The sequence below is a fragment of the Chelon labrosus genome, assembly GCF_963514085.1.
Source record: "Chelon labrosus genome assembly, chromosome: 2".
Classification (NCBI taxonomy): Eukaryota; Metazoa; Chordata; class Actinopteri; order Mugiliformes; family Mugilidae; genus Chelon; species Chelon labrosus.
The window spans coordinates 34,675,866-34,703,157 of record NC_140338.1 but is presented as its reverse complement, the minus strand read 5'-3'; the positions used below and the strand labels follow the sequence as shown (position 1 = coordinate 34,703,157).

At 40.3% G+C, this 27,292-nt stretch overlaps 1 protein-coding gene across 2 annotated transcripts; it reads left to right on the top strand.

Moving 5' to 3' along the window:
* Positions 1-3,590: 3,590 nt before the first annotated feature.
* Positions 3,591-8,026, top strand: cbx8b (chromobox homolog 8b). Of its 2 annotated transcripts, XM_084559028.1 has the most exons (5): positions 3,622-3,740; positions 3,858-3,901; positions 4,126-4,191; positions 4,345-4,411; positions 5,433-8,025. In XM_084559028.1, the coding sequence occupies exons 1-5, from the start codon at positions 3,672-3,674 to the stop codon at positions 6,294-6,296; spliced, it is 1,110 nt and encodes a 369-aa protein (XP_084415154.1). In that variant the 5' UTR covers positions 3,622-3,671; the 3' UTR covers positions 6,297-8,025. The 2 variants fall into 2 exon arrangements, with proteins under 2 accessions (XP_084415153.1, XP_084415154.1); XM_084559027.1 differs by having other exon boundaries at positions 3,591-3,901; positions 5,433-8,026.
* Positions 8,027-27,292: the final 19,266 nt, after the last annotated feature.

Below are 27,292 nucleotides of genomic sequence, written 5' to 3'. Positions count from 1 at the left end.
CTTTCCTGCTAAACCTTGAACCCAGAGAGAGTAAAAAGATGTACTCTATATCAGTGCTTTATAGCACTTTGGAGAGCTGATTATTTAACACTTGGGAGAGTGAGAAAGTACTCTATGACTGGTGTACACCCAACACTTTTAAGGTGAATTATCATCACTTCAGTAATGAACAGCCTACACATTAGATACTTGAAAACATTTTTATTTTTGTTGCTGCTGTTGTTATATCAATTAATAGTTGTACATCAGTTGCAGCTTGAACCAACCCAAAAATAGGTTCAGTGCAAAACTGTGCAAAATGAAGAGCAGAAAATTTAATTTGAGAAAACAATACAGCATTATGAAAAATAAAAGGTGTGCATGGCAACCAGTTAAGTAACAAGTTTCTTATACGAACACATGCACAGGAACTACAAACTGGTCATCTCTGTCAAAACCATAGGTTGTTTGCAGATCAAATGGCTTAAACAAGTGTAACTCATCAACTTTCAGCATTGAAACATTTTCAGCACTTCCCAGTCTCACATGAAGAAATGTTACACCAAAAACATACAATACTTATGACTTAAGGAGAAATGTTCTACAAAAAAAAAAAAAAAAACAACAACACCTCTTTGGCCTGTGAAGAACTGTCATCAATATGCTGTCTTTTTGGAGTCATCAGAGTTATCACTATATATATTTGCTAATTGTATATAATTGATTGACACATAAAAAAAACTCTAGACAAAAAGCAATGGAGAGGAATACACAACTAGGGTTGCCAACCGTCCCTTGAAAAAACAGAATCGTTACATATTTAGAAACAAAAGTACGTCCCATATTGAGCTGAAACAGGACGCCCTTTGTCCAGTATTACCGTGAGAATCAAAAATAGTGTGTAAAATGTCAGTGGAATTAATGAATAACAGGACGCTTTATATGAACATTTATGGTAAACTTATTCCCAGGCCGGGGGGTCCAGACTCAGTGTTACGGGGGCACTGGCCCCTGTTGGCCCCCCCTTAGAACCGCCACTGAGCCGATGGTGTCTTAACGGCGGCCGACCAATCGCATCCAGTCCGTGGTTCGCCATTCTTCCCTTTCTGCCTGTGCGCAGAATTTGTTTATGCACTGAAAAATCACAGTGCACAGATACAAATAATCATCACGCCTCCTGTAGGCTCCCATGTGCGTTAATAAGCTGCTTCCTTTAAAAGGTCCCATTGTAGCATTTAGCCCAACTTCACTCAGTGGATTTATTTTTCAAAAATCATATGTTGATATGTTAAACATATGATTCAGAGCTCTGCACCATTTCAGCTCTAGGCCTAAATCTGGAATAGTTGTCAAATACTTCAGTCTTAACCTCATGAATGAATGTTTTATAAAAGGCGATTTAATGTGGTTTATAGTTTTTTTTTTCTTTTTTCTGTCTGCCAATGATTAAAATTCGTTAATCGGTTTACTGGAAATCACATTAAAACGAGACATATTGACGCAGTCTGCAGGTAACTGCCAATTTATGGATTGCTTGTGCATAACAAATGTAAAACGAGAAACTGTCTATTCTGATCGGATTAAATCCGACTGGAATACTCGCTTTCCAGTTCATTTGGTACACCGGTGAAAACAAATGCATTCTAAGAATTAATTATTAATAATTAATAATATTAGCGCTGTACTGAATCTTCTCTTCGTGGAGGTTATGGTATTCATGCACTAGTAATTAAGAGAGCTGCTGATTCAATAGTGTTTTCATTGTGGCTTCCACAATATTGTGTTGTTCCAGACACATATTTCTGTTATTTTGGCAACCCCATTTTAATCAGCGGGCTAGGCTACATAACAGAAACACTTAAGTGTTTTATTCAATCCATTTTAACAGCACCACAAACTACATCCTCTAAAATGACCATCCAATCGTTATAGAGTGCTTTAATTTAATGTAGCTACTTAATGAGCTGCCAAATGGGTGCAGTGGTATTCCGTGTAATAAATGACAGCCTTTTCACATTTATGATATGGATTGCCTGGAGGATTTTATTATTATTATTATTATTTTCTCATTTCTTGATTTCTTCCCAGTTGAATGGAACAGAAAATAAGAGGGGGATTTATCTTAACTGATCCGTCATTATAATCCCTTCGTAATTTAGGCTAAATCAAAACTTAATATTCGTGACCATCAACTATTACGATATTTGATTTGTAAAATGTTGCTTTGGTCTGACCAACAATTATGTTATAGTGGGTAATTACGAAAGTCAGTGTATTCTTCTGAGCACAAGAGACATAGCCTACGACTTAAACTGACACGTTTCAAATATTGGACAACATTTAATTACGCTGTTTATAGGTCACATTATTTGAATCAGTTTGTCTTTACGAGGTTTACTCTTCAAGCAAATATATCCTCAACAATATCATCGGTTAGTCTCATGGTTGGAAAAAAATCTAAGTCAAATTGGCGCTAAGTAAACGCTCAAAAATCGATTATATTCTATTATCATTATAAATCATTTAAAGTGATAGAAGGCGTCATCATTGTTGTTATTAAGATACTGTATTCTATTGACACTATAATACAATTTCATAGGTCATCGCCCCATTAAATATACATTTAAATTAATTTATTTTTTATTTCTCAGCTGTGATTTATGTGACGGCATATTCGCCAGTGTGATTCAAAGAAAAAAATATTTATGATTTAAATTATTTAAATTTAATCTGGTCGTGAAACTCAGAATCAAAGTGACCACAATTACATTTGCTGATGATTTTGTTTGAAAATAATACGTATTTTAAAGGCAAGATAGAAACCGCTAATGGTTAAGAAGTCCAGTTGCCTTTTTTAAAAACGCTTTTTTGGATAGGTTAAGAAACTGGTTTATTGAACAGATTAATCAAAGACGTACTTAAGTGCATGTTCATATCGTTTCCATAATCCAGGGAAATATTTAACGTATTAACTGTGGCTCAAGACATCAGTTTCGTTTTCAAAATATTTTATAAATCAAAATCGTTCATACCAATAACGGCAGAAAACATTTATTAGTTTTAAGTAGTCCACTAAATTAACCCACTGTTTAAAATCTATGACCGCTCTTTGATTAAAATATAATGCAAATTACACGACTAAATGGTTAAATAAATGTGAATTTTCCTTCAACATCAACTTAGAAATGAAGTTTAGATTAAATAATATGAATATAAATATAAATTGACATGACCCAAATAGGAGATTCATGCTCTAGTAATCCTAATAAATGAAAAGACTGATCGTGTAAAATCCAGCAGCGTTGTCATTTCCTGTTTTTGTTTGCCGCATTAATATCACTTTGACAGCACGCGCATTTTTGTACATCTCATGCAACCATGTAACTAGTGTCAATGATTCACTCAAACCTGGGAGGGGGGCACCATTTTCTCCCTCAGTAAGAATTCACACAGACTCCTCCTCAGTTAGCAACCCGAGCACGTAGCAACACTTTAGCCAATGGTTGCTCTCCTGGAGGTTCCACCGACTGCGGTTCCTTAGCAACGCCGTAAAAAATCGCTCTGACGTCCGTTCTGTTCGCGAGCATTATGGTCTGTCGGGAATTCAGAGTGGTTGGGAGTGGAGAAAAATATCTGCCCTGCTAGTAGTGTTAGCGTCGGCCGAGCTAACGGTCGGTAGCATTAGTGTAAACATGGAGCTGTCTGCCGTCGGGGAGAGGGTGTTCGCTGCCGAGTCGATCATCAAACGGAGGATAAGGAAGGTAGACGCGATGTGTAACATGCTCTGTTTCACCCTCAAATCTAATAATGCACCACCACCTTGTGCTGTTGTTTCCCTGCAAGCTAACGAAGCCATGTCTGTTTCTGATGGCACGCAGGGTCGAATTGAGTACCTTGTGAAATGGAAGGGGTGGTCTCCAAAGTAAGTCCAGTTTACAGTGTGTCTCTTTGATATTTCCGACTCGCGGCTGTGGCGTCTGTGCTGCGCTATCTTGACTGTCGTTAGCTTCGCCAGAGCTAGGCAGACAGCAAGATTAAAATTGTACACAGCACGGATGGAGATTATTTTAGTTTGCAGGCTACGTCCACGACCATCCACACGGAGGCTGTCGCTTCCCCAGTATAACTCGCTGTTTAAATCCGCAGATACAGCACTTGGGAGCCGGAGGAGAACATTTTGGACTCCCGCTTGTTTGTCGCTTTTGAGCAAAGGTAAGATGCCCGGCCTCTTTTATTATTATTATTATTATTATTATTATTATTATTATTATTATTATTTCATGGGCAGAGCCAGTAACTACGCCGTCCTTGGTGCACTTTGCTCCCGTGGCTCTCAAAATGGGTGTCCGTGACTGTATGTTTCAGGGAGCGTGAAAGAGAGCTGTACGGGCCCAAAAAGAGAGGACCAAAGCCCAAGACATTTCTGCTCAAGGTAAAATTATCACCGCTGTTGCTAATGATGCTAATTATTCATATTGATAACATCCCCTAATAAAATGGTGTATATTCAGCATGCTTATAAACTAATTAAGCTCTTGTTTCAGAGCTGTCAGTGAAGTCATTTATCTGTTTGTAAAATAGTTTTCAGTTTTCTTCACTGGAACCAACAATGAAGTCAGATTAAAAAGAGAATTTGTTCATGCACAGAAAAAATATTGTGCAATCACAAAATATTGATTAAAAACAATCATATTCCTTCTGCAGGTCGCCAATGTGTTAATAATTTAATTTCCTTGAACTATTCAGGTGCAGCATTTAGCATAACTTTATACAGTAAATCTGTTTTCTAAAAATAAAATGTTTGGTTTGGATTGGCTTCTTTTTACAATATTTTTTCCCTGAGTTTCAGCTCTGAATCTGGTATATTTTTCAAATAATTCAGCCTTAACCTCTGTAATAAACTTAGAAAGAATGTTAGTTAATGTAGTTTATTGTTTTTTGTTGTTTGCAAATTATTAATTTGCTCCCTGTCAGCATGTAGGGGTTAAATTTGAAGTGATCTGATTAGAAGCCTAGGAAAAGTTTAAAACATTAGAACTGGTTTGAATGTTGGCCTTGGCAGCAATGCTTCAGCCTTTCGGGACAGTGAGTTGTGAAAGTAGCTTAATGACCGACAGTTTGTCGTGAACAAAAATACCAGAATCTGCACTGACGGTTAGTGGAATTTAACCATTAAGTACTGTGAAAACAGAGGTGCTGGTGCAGATGCCCCTTCTGTGTGTGTGTAACTCCATATCATTAATTGTTTGCCATTTAAAATGTTAAATACATTGAGAGTAGTATCGGAGGTATGGGCAGTAACAAAAACAAGGAACTGGCCATTTTACAACATTGAAAAGCAGATATTTACATAAAAAGAAGCAATAAAGAATGGATAGATTCTTTTAATCAAAAGTAATTTTTAGTTTAATTTTCACTAATAATTTCCTTCTCATTTTCTTATTTTCTAATAGGCTCAAGCTAAAGTTAAAGCCAAGTCCTATGATTTCCGGAGTGAGGCAGTGCGAGGGATGCACATCACCTACCCAACCCCAGAGCCAATTGTTACCCCCAGGGCCAGAGAGGGCCTGAGAGCAGTTGTTCCCACCATCTTCCCGCCAAGCACTGTCAACCGTGGAGAAAACGTACATTTTCAGCCGCCAGAGCGGAGCATCCGCGAGCACCGGCAGTCAGTGCTTCAGCAAACCAGTTCGGATGGACTCATCCACATACCCAAAAAGAGGGGCCCAAAGCCTAAGCTTCGGTTTAAGGACAGCAGCTGCAGCCCTGTCGTTTTTGAGCCCCACAAGAGTAGACCAGAGGAACAGAGCCATGGCCATTATAAACTGGATAAGCTCAATGGGGATGAAGAGATGAGACTGGTCAAATTATCCCACAGACATCCAAACAACCACGGTCACAGCCACAAACGCCACCATCCCCACCACCATCATCACCATGCTTACAGCCGGGGTCTCTCCCATGGAGGTTCCTACAAGCAGCTGTACTCGGACCGCAGCCTGCACGCACACAGAACAGACATGGACACACACAGGACTAAGTACAGCTCCGGCTACCTGGCACCCACACACTTCAACCACCGCTCCAAAATGAGCCACAGCCTGAGTTGTCCCGCCGAACTTTCACAGGTGGAAAAACCTTACTTTTTGGATAGGCCGTCGCCCACCCGACTCGATGATGACTCGGATGAGGTGATGTGGAGGCCATCTCTCTGCAACATGGAAAAGGTCCTCGTGACAGATGTTACCACCAACTTCCTGACCGTCACCATCAAGGAGAGCAGCACTTCAAAAGGATTCTTCACAGACAAAAGATGATTCATTCACCTCTTTGTTTTTCTGACTCTACAGTCTATAGTGCGATTGCGAAGCATTTTTTGTATGCAGTGTATTATGCAATTACATATTGTGCGTATGTGTACATATTATAAAGTTGGACATCTATTTAATGTATTGACCAAATCAACTGAAGTCCATTTAATGTCATCGGTTAACATGAGTTTTCTTTGCAGCAAGGGGCTACTTCATGTACAGAGCTTGAAAATTTTACTACAAACTAGGATGTAGTTTTATTTTCACTGTTATCTCTCAGACTATAAACGGTCAAATATTACTAATAGAACCAGTTAAAATGCTCAATTCAACAGGTCTAATATATATATATATATATATATATTTTTTAAAATAACTACTTGAAATTAAAAGTAGTACAATAAACGTTTGTGTTGCGTTCAAGGACCGAGTCTGTTTCGGAGTTTGTGTGGTCTCTTAACATTTCGAGTTGTTAATTAAATTAATAAATTCAACACGGACACGTTTCCCAAGCTGCGTGATATAATTACGTTTTTTCCATTAACGTTTTAGTTTTAATTTACGTTGTCGTAGAAGACGTTCGTGCAGCTGTGATGTAACAAGATAAAGAGATGGTGTCAAACTCTTTTTAGACGCTTTTCAATAAATCATTTGAATTTTCTAATTTCGTCGTCGTTGTTTTTTCCCTTCGTTAGACCCTGAACGCAGATACTGCTAAATCGTCAACTTTAACTCATAATTTATATTAATGCCTTTCGTTTATTTTACAGCCTAGTGGGTAATCTGAAAAAATATTTAAGTCCTAATCCAAGTTAAATAAGGAGCTGCTGTAATTACAGCACAAGCCTAATAACACAGTGCTTTGCTCCCAGTGAATCTAGAGACCTGCTGTCTGCAGGAATCATTTTAATGTGTGCGCCGTGCAACTCATTATTGTTTGTAATAAGACACCATATATAATTAAATAAATCAAAAATAAATTACAAAATGCAGCCATTAATCCTAATCTATAGGCCACAAGTATTCCTTTTAGCCTGAACTAGATTTTCGTAAAACCATATTATTTCTGAAAAAGCAACAAGTTACTGACTGAAGTTCCTGTGCTGGTTTTTGGGACACTCTTGCTTCAATTACAGAGTGTGTTTAAATGTGCGTCTTTAAATCTCCTCAGAATGACCGTAGGCCCGTTTTTTTTTTTTTTTTTTTTTTTTGCATTTACCGCTCCTTAGCCTCGACACATTCCGTCTGTGTAAGTAAAGCTTCAGAGTCGGAACACACACACACACACACGCACACGCACACACACACACGCACACACACACGCACACATATATACAGCTCTGGAAAAAAATAAGAGACCACTCCCACAGATGTTTCTTAAATCAGCATCTCTACATCTATGGCAGCCAGTCCATTCCAGTGTTTGTTCGATTCCATCACAAGCCTCCTCATTCTACTTACTGAGACATTGATCAGGTGATCACCTGAACCAAATCTTATTTTATGAGGAAGATTATAAAAAAACACTGCTGTGATTAAAGATTGAGATTATCCCACCAATAATGATTTCTAAACTCTTCCTAAGTTAAAATATTAGTGTTGTGTTGTTTAAGAAATGATTTCTTTGCATTATTCAAGGTTTGAAAACACTGCATCTTTTTTGTTATTTTGACCAGTTGTCATTTTCTGCTAATAAATGCTTTAAATGGAAATATTTTAATTTCAAATTTGAGAGAAATATTGTCAGCACTTTATAGAATGAAACAAAAATGTTCATTTTAATAAACACATAGCAAAACCAGCAAAACTCATTTTTTCAAAAGATCATTTTGCAGTGGTCTCTTATTTTTTTCCAGAGCTGTATATTCTGCACAGTATCTTAGCTGTAGGACTGCGCTCTTCTGGACTGAGGCTTCTGATGTTGTTCCTGGGATCTGTTGGAGCCACTCCCCCAGTTTGGGGGTCACTTCCCCGGGTGCTCCTACTACCACGGGGACCACGCTCGCCTTGACCTTCCACGTTTGTTCCAGCTGTTCTTTCAACCCTATATATATATATATATATATATATATACACACACACACACATATATATATACACTCCTGATCAAAATTTTAAGACCAGTCGAAAAAATTGCAAGAATTTACATTTTGCACTGTTGGATCTTAAGAAGGTTCTAAGTAGTGCTTCAAAATGCAAAAAGAAGAAATGGGAGTGAGACAAGAAATTTTTCCATTTGAATAAGCAATTTATTGCAAACAACCATTAATTTAAAATAGGCTGTTCATCAGCTGATCAAAAGTTTAAGACCACATCTCAAAAAAGCCCAAAACCCCCTAAAACAGAAATAAATTTTTCAAAAAAGGACTCAGTAATGAGTAGCTGCGCCATTCGTGTTAATCACCTCAAAAAATCGTTTCGGCATGCTTGATGCTAGTGTTTCCAGGAGGCTAGTGGAAATGTTGCTCCAAGTGGTGAAGATGGCTTCACGGAGGGCATCCACTGTCTGGAACTGGTGTCCATTTTTGTAAACTTCCCTTGCCATCCAACCCCAAATGTTCTCAATTGGATTTAGATCAGGGGAACACGCAGGATGGTTCAAAAGAGTGATGTTATTTCTCTGGAAGAAGTCCTTTGTCAGGCGGGCATTGTGAACTGCAGCGTTGTCCTGTTGAAAAACCCAGTCATTACCACACAGACGATGGCCTTCAGTCATGAGGGATGCCCCCTGCAACATCTCCACATAGCCAGCTGCCGTTTGACACCTCTGCACAACCTGAAGCTCCATTGTTCCATTGAAGGAAAAAGCCCTCCAGATCATGATGGTGCCCCCTCCACTGTGCCGTGTAGAAAAACATCTCAGGTGGGATCTCCTTGTCATGCCAGTAACGTTGGAAGCCATCAGGACCGTCAAGGTTAAAATTTTTCTCATCAGAATAAAACTTTCTTCCACCTTTCAATGTCCCATGTTTGGTGCTCTCGTGCAAACTCCGAACGGGCAATTTTGTGCCGTTGAAGGAGACGAGGTCTTTGAAGACGTTTTTTGTTCTTAAAACCCTTCTCTCGCAGATGCCGTCTAATGGTTATGGGACTGCAGTTGGCACCAGTGACAAGCTGAATTTGGGCCGAGGATCGTCCCGTGTCTTGACGGACAGCCAATTGGATCCTCCGGCTCAGGGCCGGTGAAATTATTTTGGGTCTACCACTTGACTTTTTTTCCCATAACCCTCAGGATCTTTTGAGAAGTTTAAAATGACTGTCTTACTGCGTCCAACCTCAGCAGCAATGGCACGCTGCGAGAGGTCTTGCTGATGCAGCTCAACAATCCGACCACGTTCAAAGAGAGAAAGCTTTTTTGCCTTTGCCATCAGGAGGTCATGACAGTGTGGGTACCTGACAGAAAATGACACTGAATCCACATTTTTGTGAAGATTTGGGCTTTTAAAGACTGTGGTCTTAAACTTTTGATCAGCTGATGAACAGCCTATTTCAGTTTAATGGTTGTTTGCAATAAATTGCTTACTCAATTTTTTTTCTTGTCTCACTCCCATTTCTTCTTTTTGCATTTTGAAGCACTACTTAGAACCTTCTTAAGATCCAACAGTACAAAATGTAAATTCAATTGCAAATTTTTCAACTGGTCTTAAAATTTTGATCAGGAGTGTATATACATACATATATACACATATATATATATATGTAGATTCTGCCATTCAGCATATATTTTAAATTACAGAGAGCTGGCAACTGGGTTTTATTTTTTGGAGGCTGTAGTACTATTGAATTGTACTGTGTTGTACGAACACCGCTTTTTTTCAACATCAACTGGACATTAATACAGCCATTAAGATTTAGTCTTAACATATTAGAATGCCTTAAATTTTACTAGTGTACCTAACAAATGCACAAGTGAGTGTATATTAGTTTCTTATATAAAATATGTGCAGCTTTAACACAGTATTATAAAAAAATAATTAAAGTTTAAATCTAATTTATTTTGTGATTTCTTTGATTCAGGTATATGATTATATACTACTACTACTACTAGGAAGAAGAAGAAGAAGAAGAAGAAGAAGAAAAGGAAGAAAAAGATCAATACAATTGTTACTGTAGCTACACTGGTTCAACAAAAAAGGCCACGCTTCGTGTTCTGACTCCTGTGTAATTTTTGTTTTTCTGTTATGTTTATGTTGCTATGGTGACACCTGGTGCTAGAATTCGGTACTACCGCTACATGTATTCTTTTGTCCGTTGCCTGTCAGTTACTCGTCCGTTTGATGAGATGCAACAGCTTTTTCCTCGTTTGATCCTGGGAGTAAATACGTCCGTAAGTGTTAAACGAATAGGATACTATGAAAGAGTTACATAACTGTTACAGCGTAACATTTCCAGGATAATAAGTAACAAAGTGTTTGTTTTAATATATGAATACTTGTGTGTTAACATGACATGTCTGGCCACTCTGTATATTGCTATCTAGTAACCTAGCAACCAAATACCGTTATGTTTGAGATCGTTAAATCTGATAACTGTCGTTTACATTTATGTAATATGTCTGACAGCTTAAAGAGGCGTCACTTAGTGACTTTCTGTATTTTTATGTCTTCGTAGTTTTACGGATCTGAATGGAAAGTGAGAGATGGAAATGAAATTAAATTGAAAAGTGAAGTTTCATGGAAGAAAAGTCCCGCTCTTCATTCTATTCTCGTTCGCTATCTGTCAGTGCTTTTGTAACGGACACAACTGCCAGGACAGAATACTTCATACTGATGTCTTGATTTTCACCTTTATTTCTTCTCCTCCACCGATGTAACAAACCGTAAAACACCATGAAAACCAAAAAGTCAAAGCATAGAATCTGCATGATGCTAATGCTAACACAACGTAAACAAATAGACACTTGAAGGTATACTGAGTGCTCAAAATATATTGTACCACTAAGAAATTATACACAGATGCAACAAAAGCACAATTACCGTGTGTGCCTCTTGAACACAGTGTAAATAGTTATGACCATGCATGCACCATGACTTCTTGCCTCCATGTCTGTGGTCCCGCTTCTGACCCACAATCCCACAGTTCAAAATCAAGGTCATGTGACCATATAATTTCAAAATAAAATGTCCTCACATGAAGGTTTCTTTTTAAACACAACTGAAATCATTTAGTATGGTGCTGTTACACAAGTTAATTACAATATAACCATTTTTACGTCTCTTATTTATTGTCTTGTACTTATTTTAAAAAGATTGATAAACAGGAATATATTTCATGAACTCAAATCTGTTTGTATTGTTTATAAAATATGAAATGTAAATTTGTTTAAGCAATGAATCTGTCTCACAGACAGTTACACTCCCACCAAATTACTATGATTTATGATCACCTTTAACCTTGAATAAATCTACTAATTTCTCAAACAATAATAACTGGTATAAGAACTCTGAGATCAATAATTGTGTTTGTAACTCTCAACACAAGTACATGTTATAGTAACTATGGAAATACATTTAGTTACTCTCCACTAAGACAACAAGTTTATGAATAGGACGCTCAATAATGGATGGATTAGTGAGCCTTTGACCTTCCTTCCCTAATTTCTTGTTACCTATTTGTATGGTGGCTTTCCGCACTAGACCACCATCATCTGTACAAACATTTAGTACTCTTCCCAGTCTCCATTCATTGCAGGGAGACCCCTCTTCTCTGAGAATAACATCTCCAACCTTAACATTTTGTCGTGGAGAATGCCACCGTTGCCTTAGAGTGATGTTTGCCAGATATTCTTTCTTCCACCTACTCCAGAATTGTCAAATATTGTACTCTGCGCCACCTTTTCTTGACGTACAGATCTTCTGCCACAAATTTTCCTGGGGGAGGCAGAGGAATAGAAGTTTTCATGGTGAGTAAATGGTTCGGTGTAAGTGGCTCTTCACATTTAGGATCACTGATGCTGTCAATAGCGAGTGGGTGGCTGTTTATTACTGACATGGCTTCATAGAAAAATGTTCTCAAGGAAGAATCATCCAACCTCCCAGCACTCTTTGAGAGGACCCAAGTCATAACACTCCTCACTGTCCTAATCTGCCGTTCCCATACACCTCCCATGTGACTAGCGTCGGGTACGTTCATTACAAGGTCACACTGTTTCTCTGCTAAATAGGCAGCCAATCTGTCTTTGTCCACTTCATTCAGAGTCTTTGAGAGTTCATTCTTAGCCCCTACAAAATGTGTCCCTTGATCTGATCTAATCTCTCTTACAGCTCCTCGGATAGCTATATAACATCGCAAAGCATTAATGAAGGCATCTGCTGTTAGATCTTCAAGCATTTCTATGTGGATAGCTCTTGATGATAAACAAGTGAATATCAGGCCTTACTTTCGTACTTTCTTTCCAACCCTGTTTAGTTGGAAAGGGTCCAAAACAGTCCTCCCACAGAATGAGAATGGTGGTGAGGGGTCAATACGATTCACAGGCAGATTAGCCATTTTTTGTGTTTCTGTTGGCCTGCGAGCTCTTCTGCATGAGACACATTGTTTGATGCAATTTGCTACAACCTTACTGCCACCAACAACCCAGAAGCCATTTGCTCTCAGTTCATTGAGGGTTTGACCTTATGGAATTATATTTGTGCCAGTATCCTGAGCGAGCAATGATATATTCTGAGCACACAATGAGAGATTTTGAGCACAGAAAAATATATTTTGCAAGCACATCAATTATATTTCAAAAAGAAATTACACTTGAGCCAACAAAAATATATTCTGTGCCACAAAACCAACCAATCAGAGAGCTGGCGGAAGTACATCCTGATTGGCTGTTTGCTCTCCAATTAGATCGCTTGTTACATTAACCCGGAAAAAACAAAGGAGATCGCGTCAGATAGACTCGGACTGGATGAGGAGGACTTCTTTTACAAACAAATTTCGGTCAGTATTTATTATTATTATGATTATTGTCTGATGTTACGTTAGGGTTGCGTTGTCTGGGCTTACATTATATCCTCTTATTTTGAGACATTAGCTGTTGTGTGACTGACGAAGACTCTGCCTTTCTGTCCTGGGCACCATTATGTCAGGTGAACAACAACCACCACATGTAAGTTTGTGTTGCCTTTGTTATAAACACAGTGTGTCATAAAACATTTGTAAAGTTCTGTTTTTACGTTAGTTTTAACCATTGTAAGTTTGCGAACTAGCGGTTAGCTATTTTGGGTGGTGCTTTGATGATGATGCCTACTACACCTATTATCCGACAGTTTCAGATCAAATTAATTTTGCTAGCTGGCAACATAGACAGCTAAACTGGCAGCTAACAACCACTAGCCGTGATTTTAAGGCCAGCCACCAGTCTCATGTCTAATTACTTTGAACAGAAAACATGTTAACATTACATCATGAATTGATTTAGGGTCATGGTACAGTTGAGTCAGCAGCCAGAAACCTGGTGTCTACTACTCGCCACTTTGGCCACCAACGGCTCAACAAAGCCCACAAGGCAGGAGACAGAGCAGCCCGCCCCAGCCCCTAGAAATGTAACTGTGCAGCAAGAAATGACAAGGTTTGTTATTTAAGCCACACAACATCATTCTCATTTGTACTGGGGAAAAAACATTTTGTTGTTAGGTCCACGTCATTACTGCTAAGATGTGTAAATTCAAATGTTCATTTTGAATCACACTCAGACAGGAGTTTGGTTTGTGATTACATTGGAAAAAAATATATACATGTTAGTTAGAATTTGAATACAACACTTACTAAACTCACATTTATATTTTAATCCACAGATCTTTTCCTGGATATTTCAAGTCAAACTTTTATCTGCCGACAAAAAATACAACTCACACACCGTTGCCAGTAGAGGAGCTTGAACTCCTTCAGGCGGGCATAGGGAGACAAATGGTGAGCCTTCCTGAAGATGGTGACCACACAGAGGTACAGCTGTCAGTCCACTTGTTTAACTTACCATTTTGTATGTCATTAATAGCCTGAGTTTGTACACTTAAAGATATTTAGCCAAATCTGCATTCGCTCTCTTCATAGCCTGATGCTGATTTCATGATGATGAACTGCCAGCCGCATTACAGTGAAAAGGGGACATCTAAGGAAAGAGCTGAAAGGAAGATTATCAACTTCCTCCAAGATTTCTTAGAAAAGCTTGAAATGCCAGGTATGATGTACTGTACTATGTACTATACACATAGCATCATTTAATGTACCAAATGCATAAATGTTCTTGTTTGTTTGTTTTTTTGTTTTGTTTTTTAAACTCAGTTTAAACTGTTTCTTAAATTCATGTTATTCGAAAAATATATTAATCACAGATGGGGAGACAGACACTGCAGCTGGTGACACAGAACCTCTTGCAGTGCCACATGTGCTCCAGTGGATGACCGGGCAATCCCACATCCCCATCCTCCCTGATGAAAAGAGACATTTCAAAATAACATGCAACTTTGACCGTGAATGCAGGGAAAGGCTTGGAGACCACTTGGTTTGTTACCCAATAGTGAGTGCATGCATTCAGACTGTGACTTTTCCAGTACAGCATCTTAGCACTTACACTGAGTTTAGAAGAATCCTGAGTGAAGCAGTGCGATATGGTGGTGGATTCCACAGAGTTTAACAGCTCTAGCTTTACTCAAAACAAAAAGTTATTAATATGCCAATGGCTGTTCGATCTGAAAACAGACAAGAGTTACTAAGTTTTGTTATTCATTTATTTATTTTTTATTTTTTTTCAATACCTCATACAGGATTTTTTACATGCATTTGTTGGAAAATCTTCAGAATGTCTGTAAAACAAGGTTCCTGTAACCAGCTAATGTGTCTATTCATGTTCTAATGTCAGAGTGCCCTGAGGAAACTGACGCAATTCGTAATGCCCAACATATTGCCAAAGTACCTTCTTCAGGCGTTATATGTTGAAATAAAATGATTGGTTGTCTAATTAAGATGTCAAACTATCTTGGCATTAGTTAGCTATCGTTACTACTTTCTTGACATAACATTAGCTCGCGAAAGGTTTGCGAACTAGTTTTGCTAGTTCGCAAACTTACAATGGTTAAAACTAACGTAAAAACAGAACTTTACAAATGTTTTATAACACACTGTGTTTATAACAAAGGCAACACAAACTTACATGTGGTGTTTGTTGTTCACCTGACATAATGGTACCCAGGACAGAAAGGAAAAGTCTTCGTCAGTCACCCAACAGCTAATGTCTCAAAATAAGAGGATATAATGTAAGCCCAGACAACGCAACCCTAACGTAACATCAGACAATAATCATAATAATAATAAATATTGACCGAAATTTGTTTTTAAAAGAAGTCCTCCTCATCCAGTCCAAGTCCATCTGACGCGATCTCCTTTGTTTTTTTCTGGGTTAATGTAACAAGCGATCTAATCCCTCAGCACTGGCGCCCCCCAGGGATGCGTTCTCTCCCCACTGCTCTTCTCCCTTTACACCACTGACTTCACCTCAAGGGACCCTTCTGTGAAACTCCTGAAGTTTGCAGACGACACCACCGTCATTGGAGTCATCCGGGACGGCGACGAGTCTGCATACAGAAGGGAAGTGGAACAGCTGGTCCTCTGGTGCAGTCAGAACCATCTGGAGCTAAACCTGCTCAAAACTGTGGAGATGACAGTGGACTTCAGGAAGAGACCCCCATCAACATCTCCTCTCACCATACTCAACAGGACAGTCCCAACAGTAGACTCATTCAGGTTCCTCGGGTCCACAATTTCACGGGACCTGAAGTGGACCTCCCACATAGACTCCATAAGGAAGAAGGCCCAGCAGAGGCTGTACTTTCTGCGTCAGCTCAGGAAGTTCAACCTGCCTCAGGAGCTGCTGATCATGTCCTACACAGCAATAGTCCAGTCTGTCCTGACCACATCCATCACTGTCTGGTTTGGATCCGCCACCAGGCATGACAGGGACAGACTGCAGAGAACAGTCAGGGCTGCAGAGAGGATCATTGGCACCGATCTCCCCTCCATCCAGGACCTGTACCGGTCCCGGGTCGGGAAGCGGGCCAGGAAAATCACCACAGACCCCTCACACCCTGGTCACAACCTGTTTAGACTCCTCCCCTCAGGCCGGCATTACAGAGCGCTATACGCCAAAACCAGCCGTCACAAGGACAGTTTCTTCCCCCGGGCTGTCGCTCTATTGAACTCTGAGCAGTCTCAGAGTGTCAGACCATCCACATGAACATCAAACAATAACTTTGCACTGTTGTATATACTCACTGTACAATAATCCTTGGTGTATATATTATCCTATATTTTATGTGTACAGATTCAGATTTATTTGTATTTTTATCTTATCTTATTTTATTTTATTTAATTTTATTTCACTTATTTAAGCTGCTTCTGTACCAGAGAGAAAAGTTGCCGGAGTCAAATTCCTTGTATGTGTCATACTTGGCCATTAAAGCTGATTCTGATTCTGATTCTTCTAATTGACTTTTGGCTAAGCCCCGCCCTAGAATGTAGATTGACCAATCACAGCTCCCACAGGGGTCCGATACTTTTTCACAGCGCTCCATTGACTTTAACGCAGACGTCTCATATTTTCGGTCTCGGCAGCAGGGCCGTTTCTAGCTTCTTGGGGGCCCTAAGCAAGATGCTGTTTGGGGGCCCCTAGTTTGTCAAACTACAATGAAGAGATTACTAACCCTTAGATGGATTCAAGGAGTTTTATTGTCATTACACACATGTTGGTACATGAGGTGGAACGAAATGAGTTACCCTGGTCCCACTGCAAGTCAAAGCAGAAACAGTAAAATTAAGAGTATAAAAATAAGTAAGTAATATAAATATAGAAAGTGACAATTGTGCATTACTGGAGTCTGCGCAAAACGACTGCATTCAGTGCAAAATGTATCTGTGGTTGGTTGTGGGGGAGGGGCACTCAGGCAAGTTAAACTGAAAAACTATAATACAAGGAAAACAACAATCCTCTATATGTCAATAAATAAAACATTTTGAGTGTTTATAAAAATGTTTACATAAGAAAATACAACAAACCAACATTGATTTTAAAGTGCAACAATGAAAACAAAACAACACTAAAAATAATGCTTATTTAACATCACAGTCACTTATCAGCAACACCTAATATACTTAATCAAAGTAATAATAACAGTTGATGTGATGGTTCTGGAGTTTGAAATGAACTCTGAATCAGTGGTCAAACGTGCCCAGCAGAGAGTCCATTTATTGCGCAGGATTAATTCATTCTGGGTCTCCAGATCTATACTGTGCACTGTGTATCTGTCTTATATTGAGAGCCTTCTTACCTTTTCTTTCATTTGTTGGTTTGGTAACATTACAGTGAAGGACCGAAACTGTTTAAATAATATTGTGAAAGTCTGCTCCAAAATTATTGGAATCCAAATGTGCGACCTGAATTCTCTTTGGGAGAAACGTGTCCTCCAAAAAGCAAAAAGTCTGATGAACCAACATCATATTCTGGAAGATGAATTTGTTCTTATGCCATCAGGTCGGCGTTACTTGCAGCCTCCCAGAAAGACAAACCGTTACGCAAGATCATTTATTCCTTCAGCAATTACGCTATTAAATATTGAGCTGAGGAAATAATTATTGACTGATCTGTTCTTGGCACAATGCACTTTAGGAGCTACGGATATGTGCAATCCATCTTCCATTTATTTATTTATTTATTGCATTTTTATTACATTTTTGGCAATTTTTAATTTTGTATTTCTTACTGTGTTTTTAATAAGCACACATTATCTTTATTCTGGGCTGCTATTTTTATTTTTATCTTATTTTTATTTTTCTCTATCAGGACAAGCAGTTATTTGTATTATTTTTATCATTATTTACTCTGCTTCTGATGTCTTGTTATTTATAACTTGTACTTGGACCCAGACCTTATCACGTTACTCCTGCTATACTATTGCTGTGTGAATGGTTGTATGTCTAGATGGTGGACTGTAGAAACTGAATTGCCCTTTGGGGATTAATAAAGCTTTCTGTATCTGTATCTGTATCATGCCCATCACACCTGTCGGCGGCCCGCTACGTCACTCTCATTGCGACACTGCTGTCCAACGAATATGACGCAGTATTGCCACAAAAACACCAGTCACTGCTTGTTATTACAGTTTATTTTATTTAATTCCTACGACGTTTATTTTTAAGCATATAAAGGGATGTAACTAACACACGAGATAGCTACAGATAAAGACAGAACATTTTAATTCTCAGATGAGGATGAACATGCAGCTTTGGGGCCCCCTGCTGGCTTGGGGGCCCTAAGCATTTGCCTAGTTCGCCTATAGCAAGAAACGGCTCTGCTCGGCAGACTATACTGTCGGTATATATCCAGGGTATGGATAAGCCCAATGATGTGCGCGCAAAACCCTGTGGAGCTAACCAAAACATCACCGTTACAGCTTAAGTTGCATAGTTGTTGATACGCTAGCACACACTGAAGAAATACAACGTTATACGTGCGTAACGTTAGTCCGTTTGCTTCGTAATAACGATTATAGAAGTGAATAGAGACGTACCCAGCTTTGCATGAACAGTGTTGCTCCTTGATATTGTAGTGAGGAAATGTGGGGGGATTGATGATGTGCCTGACAGAACTGATAATTAATGATTTTCACTTGCGTTAGGAGGCGGAGTTATCAGGTGGGAATAAAAGAGCTGATTCAATGGCCGGACGCCGGTTGAGAGAGAGACAAGAGCTGTGTTGTCCGGGGCTGTGGCTGTGGCACTGGGCGGGAGGGTGCTATTCGCAACTTTTAGTGTTGCCCGCAGCGAAGACAGGTAACTAGGGGAGCTGTTCCTGCGTTAGGAGGGGAGGCTAGGTGCCTCCTTTATGTAGAGAGGGATCGGGGAGTAGAGTGCCGAGGCTGAGCTTCGCGGGGCTGACAATTGCCCTGACTCCATCGCATTCCACGCCATCACACGGGTTTCTAACAGGCCCGGTTACCTGCTGTCCCTACCGGCTGCAGCTGCAGTGACTGTTGCTGCGGGAGACGCTTCCAGAGTTGTTGGGAGGCTCCATGTTTGTACCCCACGGGGGGGTCTTTTCGCCGGACCGGGCGAGTTAAGTTATCACACTCTTGTGTTTATTGTCTCTTTGTTGTCTCATCAATTGGTTATTGCCTTAGGGCCCGTCCACACAGAAACGCAAAAACGCCGAAACGCATAAGTTTTTTATCCTGTAAACGCATTGCCCTAAAACGCACTTTTCTGAAAACGGGTCCCAGGGTGGAGAAATTCGCAAACGCAGCTCTTGCGTTTCTTTGTGGACGGCTAAAACGGGGAAAACGATGACGTCATCGCCACACTCCCGAGCAGCCTTCCACATCCCGCGAGACGTCTCGTAACAACATCAACAACAATGGCGGACTACATGCTAGTTTTCATGCTGGAGACGATGTTGAGCCTATTAGGGTTACTAGGGCAAAATATCATGCTCCTGTGCCACCACGCTGAGCAAAAAAGGCGATTTGTAAACAGCGCTCAAGCTTTATGCGCATGCTCCGCATCTTCCTCTCCATTTTTGGTGAATTTCTGAAACCGAAACAGCGCCACTTATAGGCCTGGAATAGGAAGTAGCGTTTTCGGTCGTGCTGAAACGGACCTGTGTGGACACGGATATTTCTTGAAACGATGATCGAAAACGGAGAGGGAAAAGATCGTTTTCGTACGTGTGGACGGGCCCTAAGTGTATGTTAAAAAGTTTTAGTGGTTCGACGCCCTGTTGAGGCCTTCCCAGAGACAGCCTGCGGGTTAAGGGGGCTCCCTTCCTCCCCCTATCGGTAAAAGTGGGTTTTGACCTGCCTACAGTTTGGAGTGGTCCTTAAAGTTGCAGTGCATTTTAGTATCGTGTGTCCTTGGGTTGCAGTGTACCGGTTGCTGTGCATTTGATGTGTGTAGTGTAATCCCCTGAGAGTGTTTTCTTTTCACTTGCAGTGCTGTGTGTTAATGGGTTGCAGGGTGGCTGCCTGGCCCTTAAAGTTGGTCTCTGTGGGGCTCCTTATTCCAGGGCGTCTAGTCTAGTTTTTATGAATTGCCCTTCTTATAAATAAAGGCTATATTTTTATTATCTTTGTTTTTGTGTGAGGATTTTCTTGCCTCTGACACCAGACCAGACCGGGTTAACAAAGGTGGTGGCAGCCTAACGCTATCTTTAAACCCTTAAATAGCTAAGTTTATTACAATATTGTCAGTCCCAGCCTCCGTCTCGATTAATAGGATATGCGGTGGTTCATTTTTTGACTGTGACCGGTATGCTTTTGCCTCTATTTGGATGCCTTGTTGTTCGTTGCGTTTCACTTGTATGTCCTGAATATAGCCTTCGAACGCATATTGCAGCCCCTTTTGCCTACTTCTATCGGACACTTTATTTGCTGCTTTATAAAAGTTTGACAGAAGTTCAGCAGGAAGAGCTGTCACAGCATAAGCCATGTTGATACCAGAGCCTTATAGATAACCAGAAAACCACAGCCCAGAAGAGAATGTCGGACGTAGCAACGGTAACTAAGGGGGGCGGGGCTTAGCCAAAGGTCAATTGGAGAGCAAACAGCCAATCAGGATGTACTTCCGTCAGCTCTCTGATTGGTTGGTTTTGTGGCACATTTATAACGTGTGTGCCAAGCTGAGCGCGCGGAGAGAACAAACCCGAGCGCGCAGAGGGAGAGAGGTTGAGCGAGAGAGGGATAGGGGAGCGAGCGAGCGCAGCGGTCTGTTTGTGCACCATGGAAAGAGTTTGTGAGAGAACATTATGAGTAAAACTAACATGCAAACACATTTATGGAGCACAGAATATATTTTTGTTTGCTCAAGTGTTATTTCTTTTTGAAATATAATTGATGTGCTTGCAAAATATATTTTTCTGTGCTCAAAATCTCTCATTGTGAGCTCAGAATATATCATTGCTCGCTCAGGATACTGGCACAAATATAATTCCATATGACCTCTGCCTTGATTCTGAGTTTTCTCATGACAGTAGTCCAAGATCAGGCGTGTGACTTCACCATCTTTTGGCAGGATGACAGGGTGTTTCAGGTCAAAAGGTAAGGAAGCTGCTTTTAATCTCCCTCCCACCCTGAGAACACCCTCTCGCAACACTGGATCAGGTTGGAACAACTGGTTATTATGTGATAGTTTTCCCTGCTTAATGTCTGCATTTCCTCTTTAAAGGCATCTCTCTGTGCTAATCTCACAAGCACTAAACCAGCCTTTCTCCTGTCCTCAACTGTTATAAGCTCTGATGATTTGTCTTTTTGTGCTAGCTGTAGTATTCGAGCTACAACATTCAATGCAGTATGCCACTTAGAAAATCTTTTGAATCTCTCCAGGAAAATTTCTTCCTTGACTACATTGATTTGCAGTGCTTGTGTTGTTTTTACCTCAGGATCTCCTACTATAAGCTCTGGAGTTGTTTTTGATGTTACAATTTCTGGAGGCATGATCCGCCAGATTTTGATCGGTATTAATGTAACACCACTGGGCTGGATCGGTTGCGTCTCTGATCATCTGAACTCTATTCGCCCAAAAACATGAAACCCACGGGCATCATTAGGAATGTAGCCCAGAAATACTTTTGAGTCCGTCCAAAAGTATTCCTGGTCGATTTTGATTTCCAGCTCCTCTTTTAACATGCTACTAACTGCTGAGGACACCACGGCAGCTTATTACCTTTGTATTTATTTGTTTAATTGTTTATTTAGATAGGGACAGTGCATATTGATGGACATCAGTACAAGTACACAATGTAAATATGCTAGAATTAGCACCATAGCTAGTTTTCATCTATTTGTGGGAGCAACTCTGGCTTTTTGCCTATGATTAACGAGCAATGAACTTTATCTTCACTCACCACTCGGATGTATAAACACCAGTGTTGGGCAAGTTACTTCAAAAACGTAATACATTATGTATTACTTGTTACTGTCATTTCAAAGTAATTTGTTACATTAGAATATTACTGTCTCTGAATTGTAAGGCATTACACTACTACTGCATTACTTTTAAGTTTCTTTCGCCAAAATAACTGGAAATATATATATACTTATGCTAAATGTATCTTCATATGCTCCTAGGCTTAAGGCTAACAACAGAAGAATGTAATGGGGTAAGGGGTCAGACCTTTAGGGGTGCTGAGCATCCTCCACCAAAGACTGGAAAGACAACAATAAATGAGACAACACATATTCCTTTAATGTCAAACTACTGTGTCACAAAGCTATCATTTGGTTTAAAAAATAAAGAAAAGAAATTGCATTTAAATGAGCAGATGAGGTAGGAACAATAAGTGCAAAACAAACTTAAGGTCAATAAACATCAAAAAAGCAAGTTAACCTCCTGACTACCAGGAAAAAAAATATTATCCAATCACAATTTTTGTTTAATTCCCCAATCTTTGTAACGTAATTAGAATGCAGAAAAAAAAAATCAATAATTTTTTATTTTTAAGATTTCATATAACTGATGGACGACATTGTCCTTAATGAGAAAGAGAAAGGTACCAAAGCCCCACCCCTTTACATTTGTTATCATTGCAAAAGCTGTAAATGTCCTCTGTAGATAGGCAGTATTAGTCTTACACCTTGGCTTTAACATCAACACATATGCACAAACCAAAAGCTTAATATAAACTGTGGACAGTGGTTGATTGACAACCTGCACTATTAGCTTACCAGAGAGAGAAAAAAAACGTCAGCTAGTAAACTCCTACTTAACAATACCAACAACAGTAAAAGTTAGGGCTGTTGATAATGACTTTAATGTGTTGGTGCTGAGTGATAAAGTAGATAGATCGTTAAAACGGGCTTGACACGCCTATGGGCGCAGTGATGGCTCGTAATGCAATACAAGGAACAATCATAGCCAGAATTTCGTTAAAAACAGACCTTTAACTGCTTTGTCTCTGCTTCTGTCCTCAGTTTGCTTTCTTTTCACTAACTTAATGTTAGCGTGGCACCGCTCTAAATGTTTCGTTGGATTTCTCGTGCTATTTTGCGACGTAGATAGATCTTTTGGTTTTGCACATAAAGTGCACTTAACTACTATGCTCCTCATATCTTTGTCTCTAACAAACTGACTTCGAGCCTGCTTCAGCCGTACAGGAAGAAACGTTTTACAATTTGCACAGATTTTTTCTCCTCTGCTGATCTCGCGGTGTTATTGGCAATAGTATAAAAACAAAACACCACTTCATTTCGGGGTAAAATGCATTGTAACGCGCTTTACTGACCTTTGTACCGCGTAAAATATTACCCTTTTTTTTTTTTTGGAATGCCTTACATTACCGCGTTACTGCAAAAAGCAATACATTACAGTAATTACATTACTTTTGTAACGCGTTACTCCCAACACTGATGAACATTGACCATACCCGTAGCTACTTGCATCTGAGAAGTGATGCAATTCAACTCTTTGAACCTTTCCTAAGGCTTCAGGAGCAAAGCATCTTGGGATTTGGAGCTTTTGCAGACTCTCTAAATCATTCAGCCACTGTGGCTGCAAGTCTTTGGACAATGGTTCATCCCATGCTATGCCCTTTTGACACATTTCTTGTAGTATCGTGTTGCTGGTTTCTCGTCCAGGGATACACTGAAAGAGAAGGTGTCACTGTTCACATTCCACATTACTCCCAACACAGTCTGAACAGGGAGCTCTCCATAACTGAGATTTACATCATGAACTCCACTGGCTCGTTCACAGTCAGGAATTGACTCTAACACTTCCCTGTTGTTGGAGATGAACTTGTGGAGATGTAGTTTCCCCTTTGCGCACATAGTTTGTGTCTTTTTCACTAATTGGATGGCTATATCTGCTGAGTCTACACTGATGAGGCCATCATCAACATACAAATTTTTCTTAATGAAGCTGGCTGCAGATGGATACTCTTTTTCATTTTTGTTCGCCAAGAACTTCATACCATAATTTGCACACCCAGGGGAGGATGCTGCTCCAAAGAGGTGAACCTTCATACGATATTCTTTTGGCTCTGTATTGGTGTCCCCATGTTCCCACCAAAGAAACCTCAAGAAATGTCTGTCCTCTCTACTTACATGAAATCTATGAAAAATTTTCTCTACATCACAGATGATTGCGACTGGATGTCTGCGGAATCTACGGAGCACCCCTGTTAGACTATTGGTGAGATCAGGTCCGGTCAGTAAGTGATCGTTTAGAGCTGTGCCCTCATACTTGGCAGAACAATCAAACACAACTTTAATTTTCTCAGGTTTTCTTGGGTGATAAACACCTTGATGTGGAATGTACCACCCATTTCCAGCCTTGGTGAGGTCTTCAGCCCTCTCTGCTTCCCCATCCTCGATGACACCTGCCATGAATTTAACATAGTCCTCCTTGAATTTGGGATTTCTCTCAAGTTTCCTTTTTATTTTCTGGTAGATGTGGACGTGTTTTAAAGGGAAGTGGAATTTCCAGGTGACCATCTGAGTTCTGCTGTATTGTTTGGTTCAGGATTTGCATGAATTTGATATCATCTTGTGATATGGTCTTTTCACCACAGTTTGTGTCTTTAAAATCAGATTCAAGGACTCTGATAACAGCAGCTGGTGTTAATGATGGAAGGTCATTGACGGACACACGATGGCAAATACCTGTCACCTCTGTTGACCTAGTGACCTTTGGTGAGCTGCCAACAATGGCCTAAGTCGGTCTTAATGGCGTATGGCTCTTCATCACCACCTGTAATAACATGTCTTGGTGCTAATGCTTTACAACAGTCCAACTTCACAATCTAACAACTCTGGTATTTCCTGTGCTATAGCATTCGTGTTTCTATCTCTTAGCTGTTGCAGGAGTAGGAATGTGTGAGCATTCAAGTAGGATGAAATTTCCTGTGTATGCAGGTGGCAAGTTAATAAAGCTATGTGAAGAAAACCCTCTAACTCTGAGACCACCAACCTTGTCACTCTGAACAATGGAATCTTTTCCCATCATAGTGGTAAGCTTTAACTTGACTGGCTCTAAACCTCCACCCATCTTCTCACATACCTATTTGTCCACAAAAGTGGTGCTACTCTGAGTATCTAACAATGCATATACTAATGTCTCTGTGTCAGGGGTTGCGACTGATGAGAGCCACACAGGCACTATCGTGGATGTGCTCCCACCATCATCTTTGTCTACAGAGCAAGAAAGTGAAGATGAATTTTCTTCTGCCTGCACAGCATGAGAGGATGTGTCTGGAGCAGTGCTGCGGTACTCGTGCAACGGTGTTGGATGGTGTTTTTTACATATACTACAGGTTGCTTTGTTTCTGCATTCCTTTGAATTGTGTCCTTTCCTAAGACAGCCGAAACACAAGTTTTTGTCCAGTATGAATCTTTTCTTTTCTTCTGTTGACTTATTAGCGAATGTCTGGCATTTGTGGATGGAGTGGCTTTCACCACAGTACATGCATTTAAATAGACTTGAAAGAATTGAACGGCATGTTCACCCTTATTGATTCTTTTGCATCTCTTGTGCTGTTCTCTACAGTACCTTGTGTGCCTTTCTTCAGATGACTTTAAGGCATGAAGGGATGTTACAGGATTGCATGCCACATCTGCCTCATGAGCCACAAACTTGGCAAACTCTTTGTATATTCATGTGTTTCCTGCAGTTGTTTTGTTACATGTCGATTCCAACGGGTTGTCACCCAATCAGGGAGTTTTTGGAGCATCCTTTGATTTTCTTCACAGTCATTTAGTACTTGAAGACCTTTAATGTGTGGCATGGCATTGTGTCGTTGTCTGAGTTTAACAGAATCTCGTGAACTAATCTTTGGCCAGTTATATGCACGCTGAATTAAAGGGATGGTAATAGCGAGCATTCAGTGCCTCCCATGCTCGGTTGTAAGCTTTTTCATCTTTCCTGTAGAAGTTTCCTTCCAGCACTGATTGCGCTTCACCGCTGAAGTACTTTTGAAGGTAAAACAATCTGTCAGCTGGATTCGTGCATCTCCGTTCTACGAGTGCCTAGTGCTCCACTCTATGAACTTGAGTGGGTCTCCTGAGAAGACAGAGGGCTCGGGGGCTGGAAGTCTGGTGAGGGCCATTGTGTCATGTAATGCTTGTCTGTGAAGGTTCTCAGTCATCCAGGTCATGGTATATCCAAAAACGTTTCAAAAGGGCAACTGGACTTGTGGAGTTTTTTTGAGAAGACGTTTCACCACTCATCCAAGTAGCTTCTTTAGTTCTAGGGGACTGGTGGGAAGTCTAAGGTTTAAATAGGAACTCCTCCTGAAACTTGCTTGTATGTTAACAACCAGAAACCGGTGCAGCTAATTTACATTAACGATTGGGTACTTACCTGTTGTTGAGGGGGGACTGTCCTCTTCCCTATGAATGGTGCTCTAACGACTCTGGTCCGTCAGAGGCTCCAGTGTCAAGGTGTGGCACACAACTTTCGAGCTTGAGTTTGGTTTCTTCTACTGCCGATTTGTAAACAGCGCTCAACCTTTATGCGCATGCTCCGCCTCTTCCTTTCCGTTTTTGGTTAATTTCTGAAACTGAAACAGCGCCACCTATAGGCCTGGAATATGAAGTAGCCTGTTGAGTCGTGTTGAGATGGATCCGTTTGTACGCAAATATTCTTGAAACGATGCCAGGGAAAATGGGGCGGGGGGGGCGGGGGTCGTTTTGGTACATGTGGACTTGGCCTAAGGCCGCAAGCCCACAAGGCACAAGCAAAAAAGTCACACAACGTACAGCTCTCTCTCTAGTCAGCAATCACGATCTCTCGGGCTTGTTGGGCCGGCGGTTGAAATGCAGACCATTTAAATCGGCCGAGCCTCCTGGACAGCCAATCCCGGGCCCCAGCCAATCCACATTGGACGCTGCATCTGAACAAAGATCCTCTAAGGCTGATGTTTCACTCTTGAACAAAAAATGACTTTAGTATGAGCAGCTCTGTTCGTAACACTATAATAAAATATAAATGGGTTTGCGACGTTTTTGCTCAAAAGAAACCAAACAGGTGAACCA

Excerpts from the sequence above, each read along its gene's own strand:
- cbx8b (XM_084559027.1), top strand. The coding sequence starts at position 3,672 with ATGGAGCTGTCTGCCGTCGGGGAGAGGGTGTTCGCTGCCGAGTCGATC. Across the intron at positions 3,902-4,125 it reads TGGAAGGGGTGGTCTCCAAA|ATACAGCACTTGGGAGCCGG; the intron begins GTAAGTCCAGTT and ends TTAAATCCGCAG. Across the intron at positions 4,192-4,344 it reads TTTGTCGCTTTTGAGCAAAG|GGAGCGTGAAAGAGAGCTGT; the intron begins GTAAGATGCCCG and ends TGTATGTTTCAG.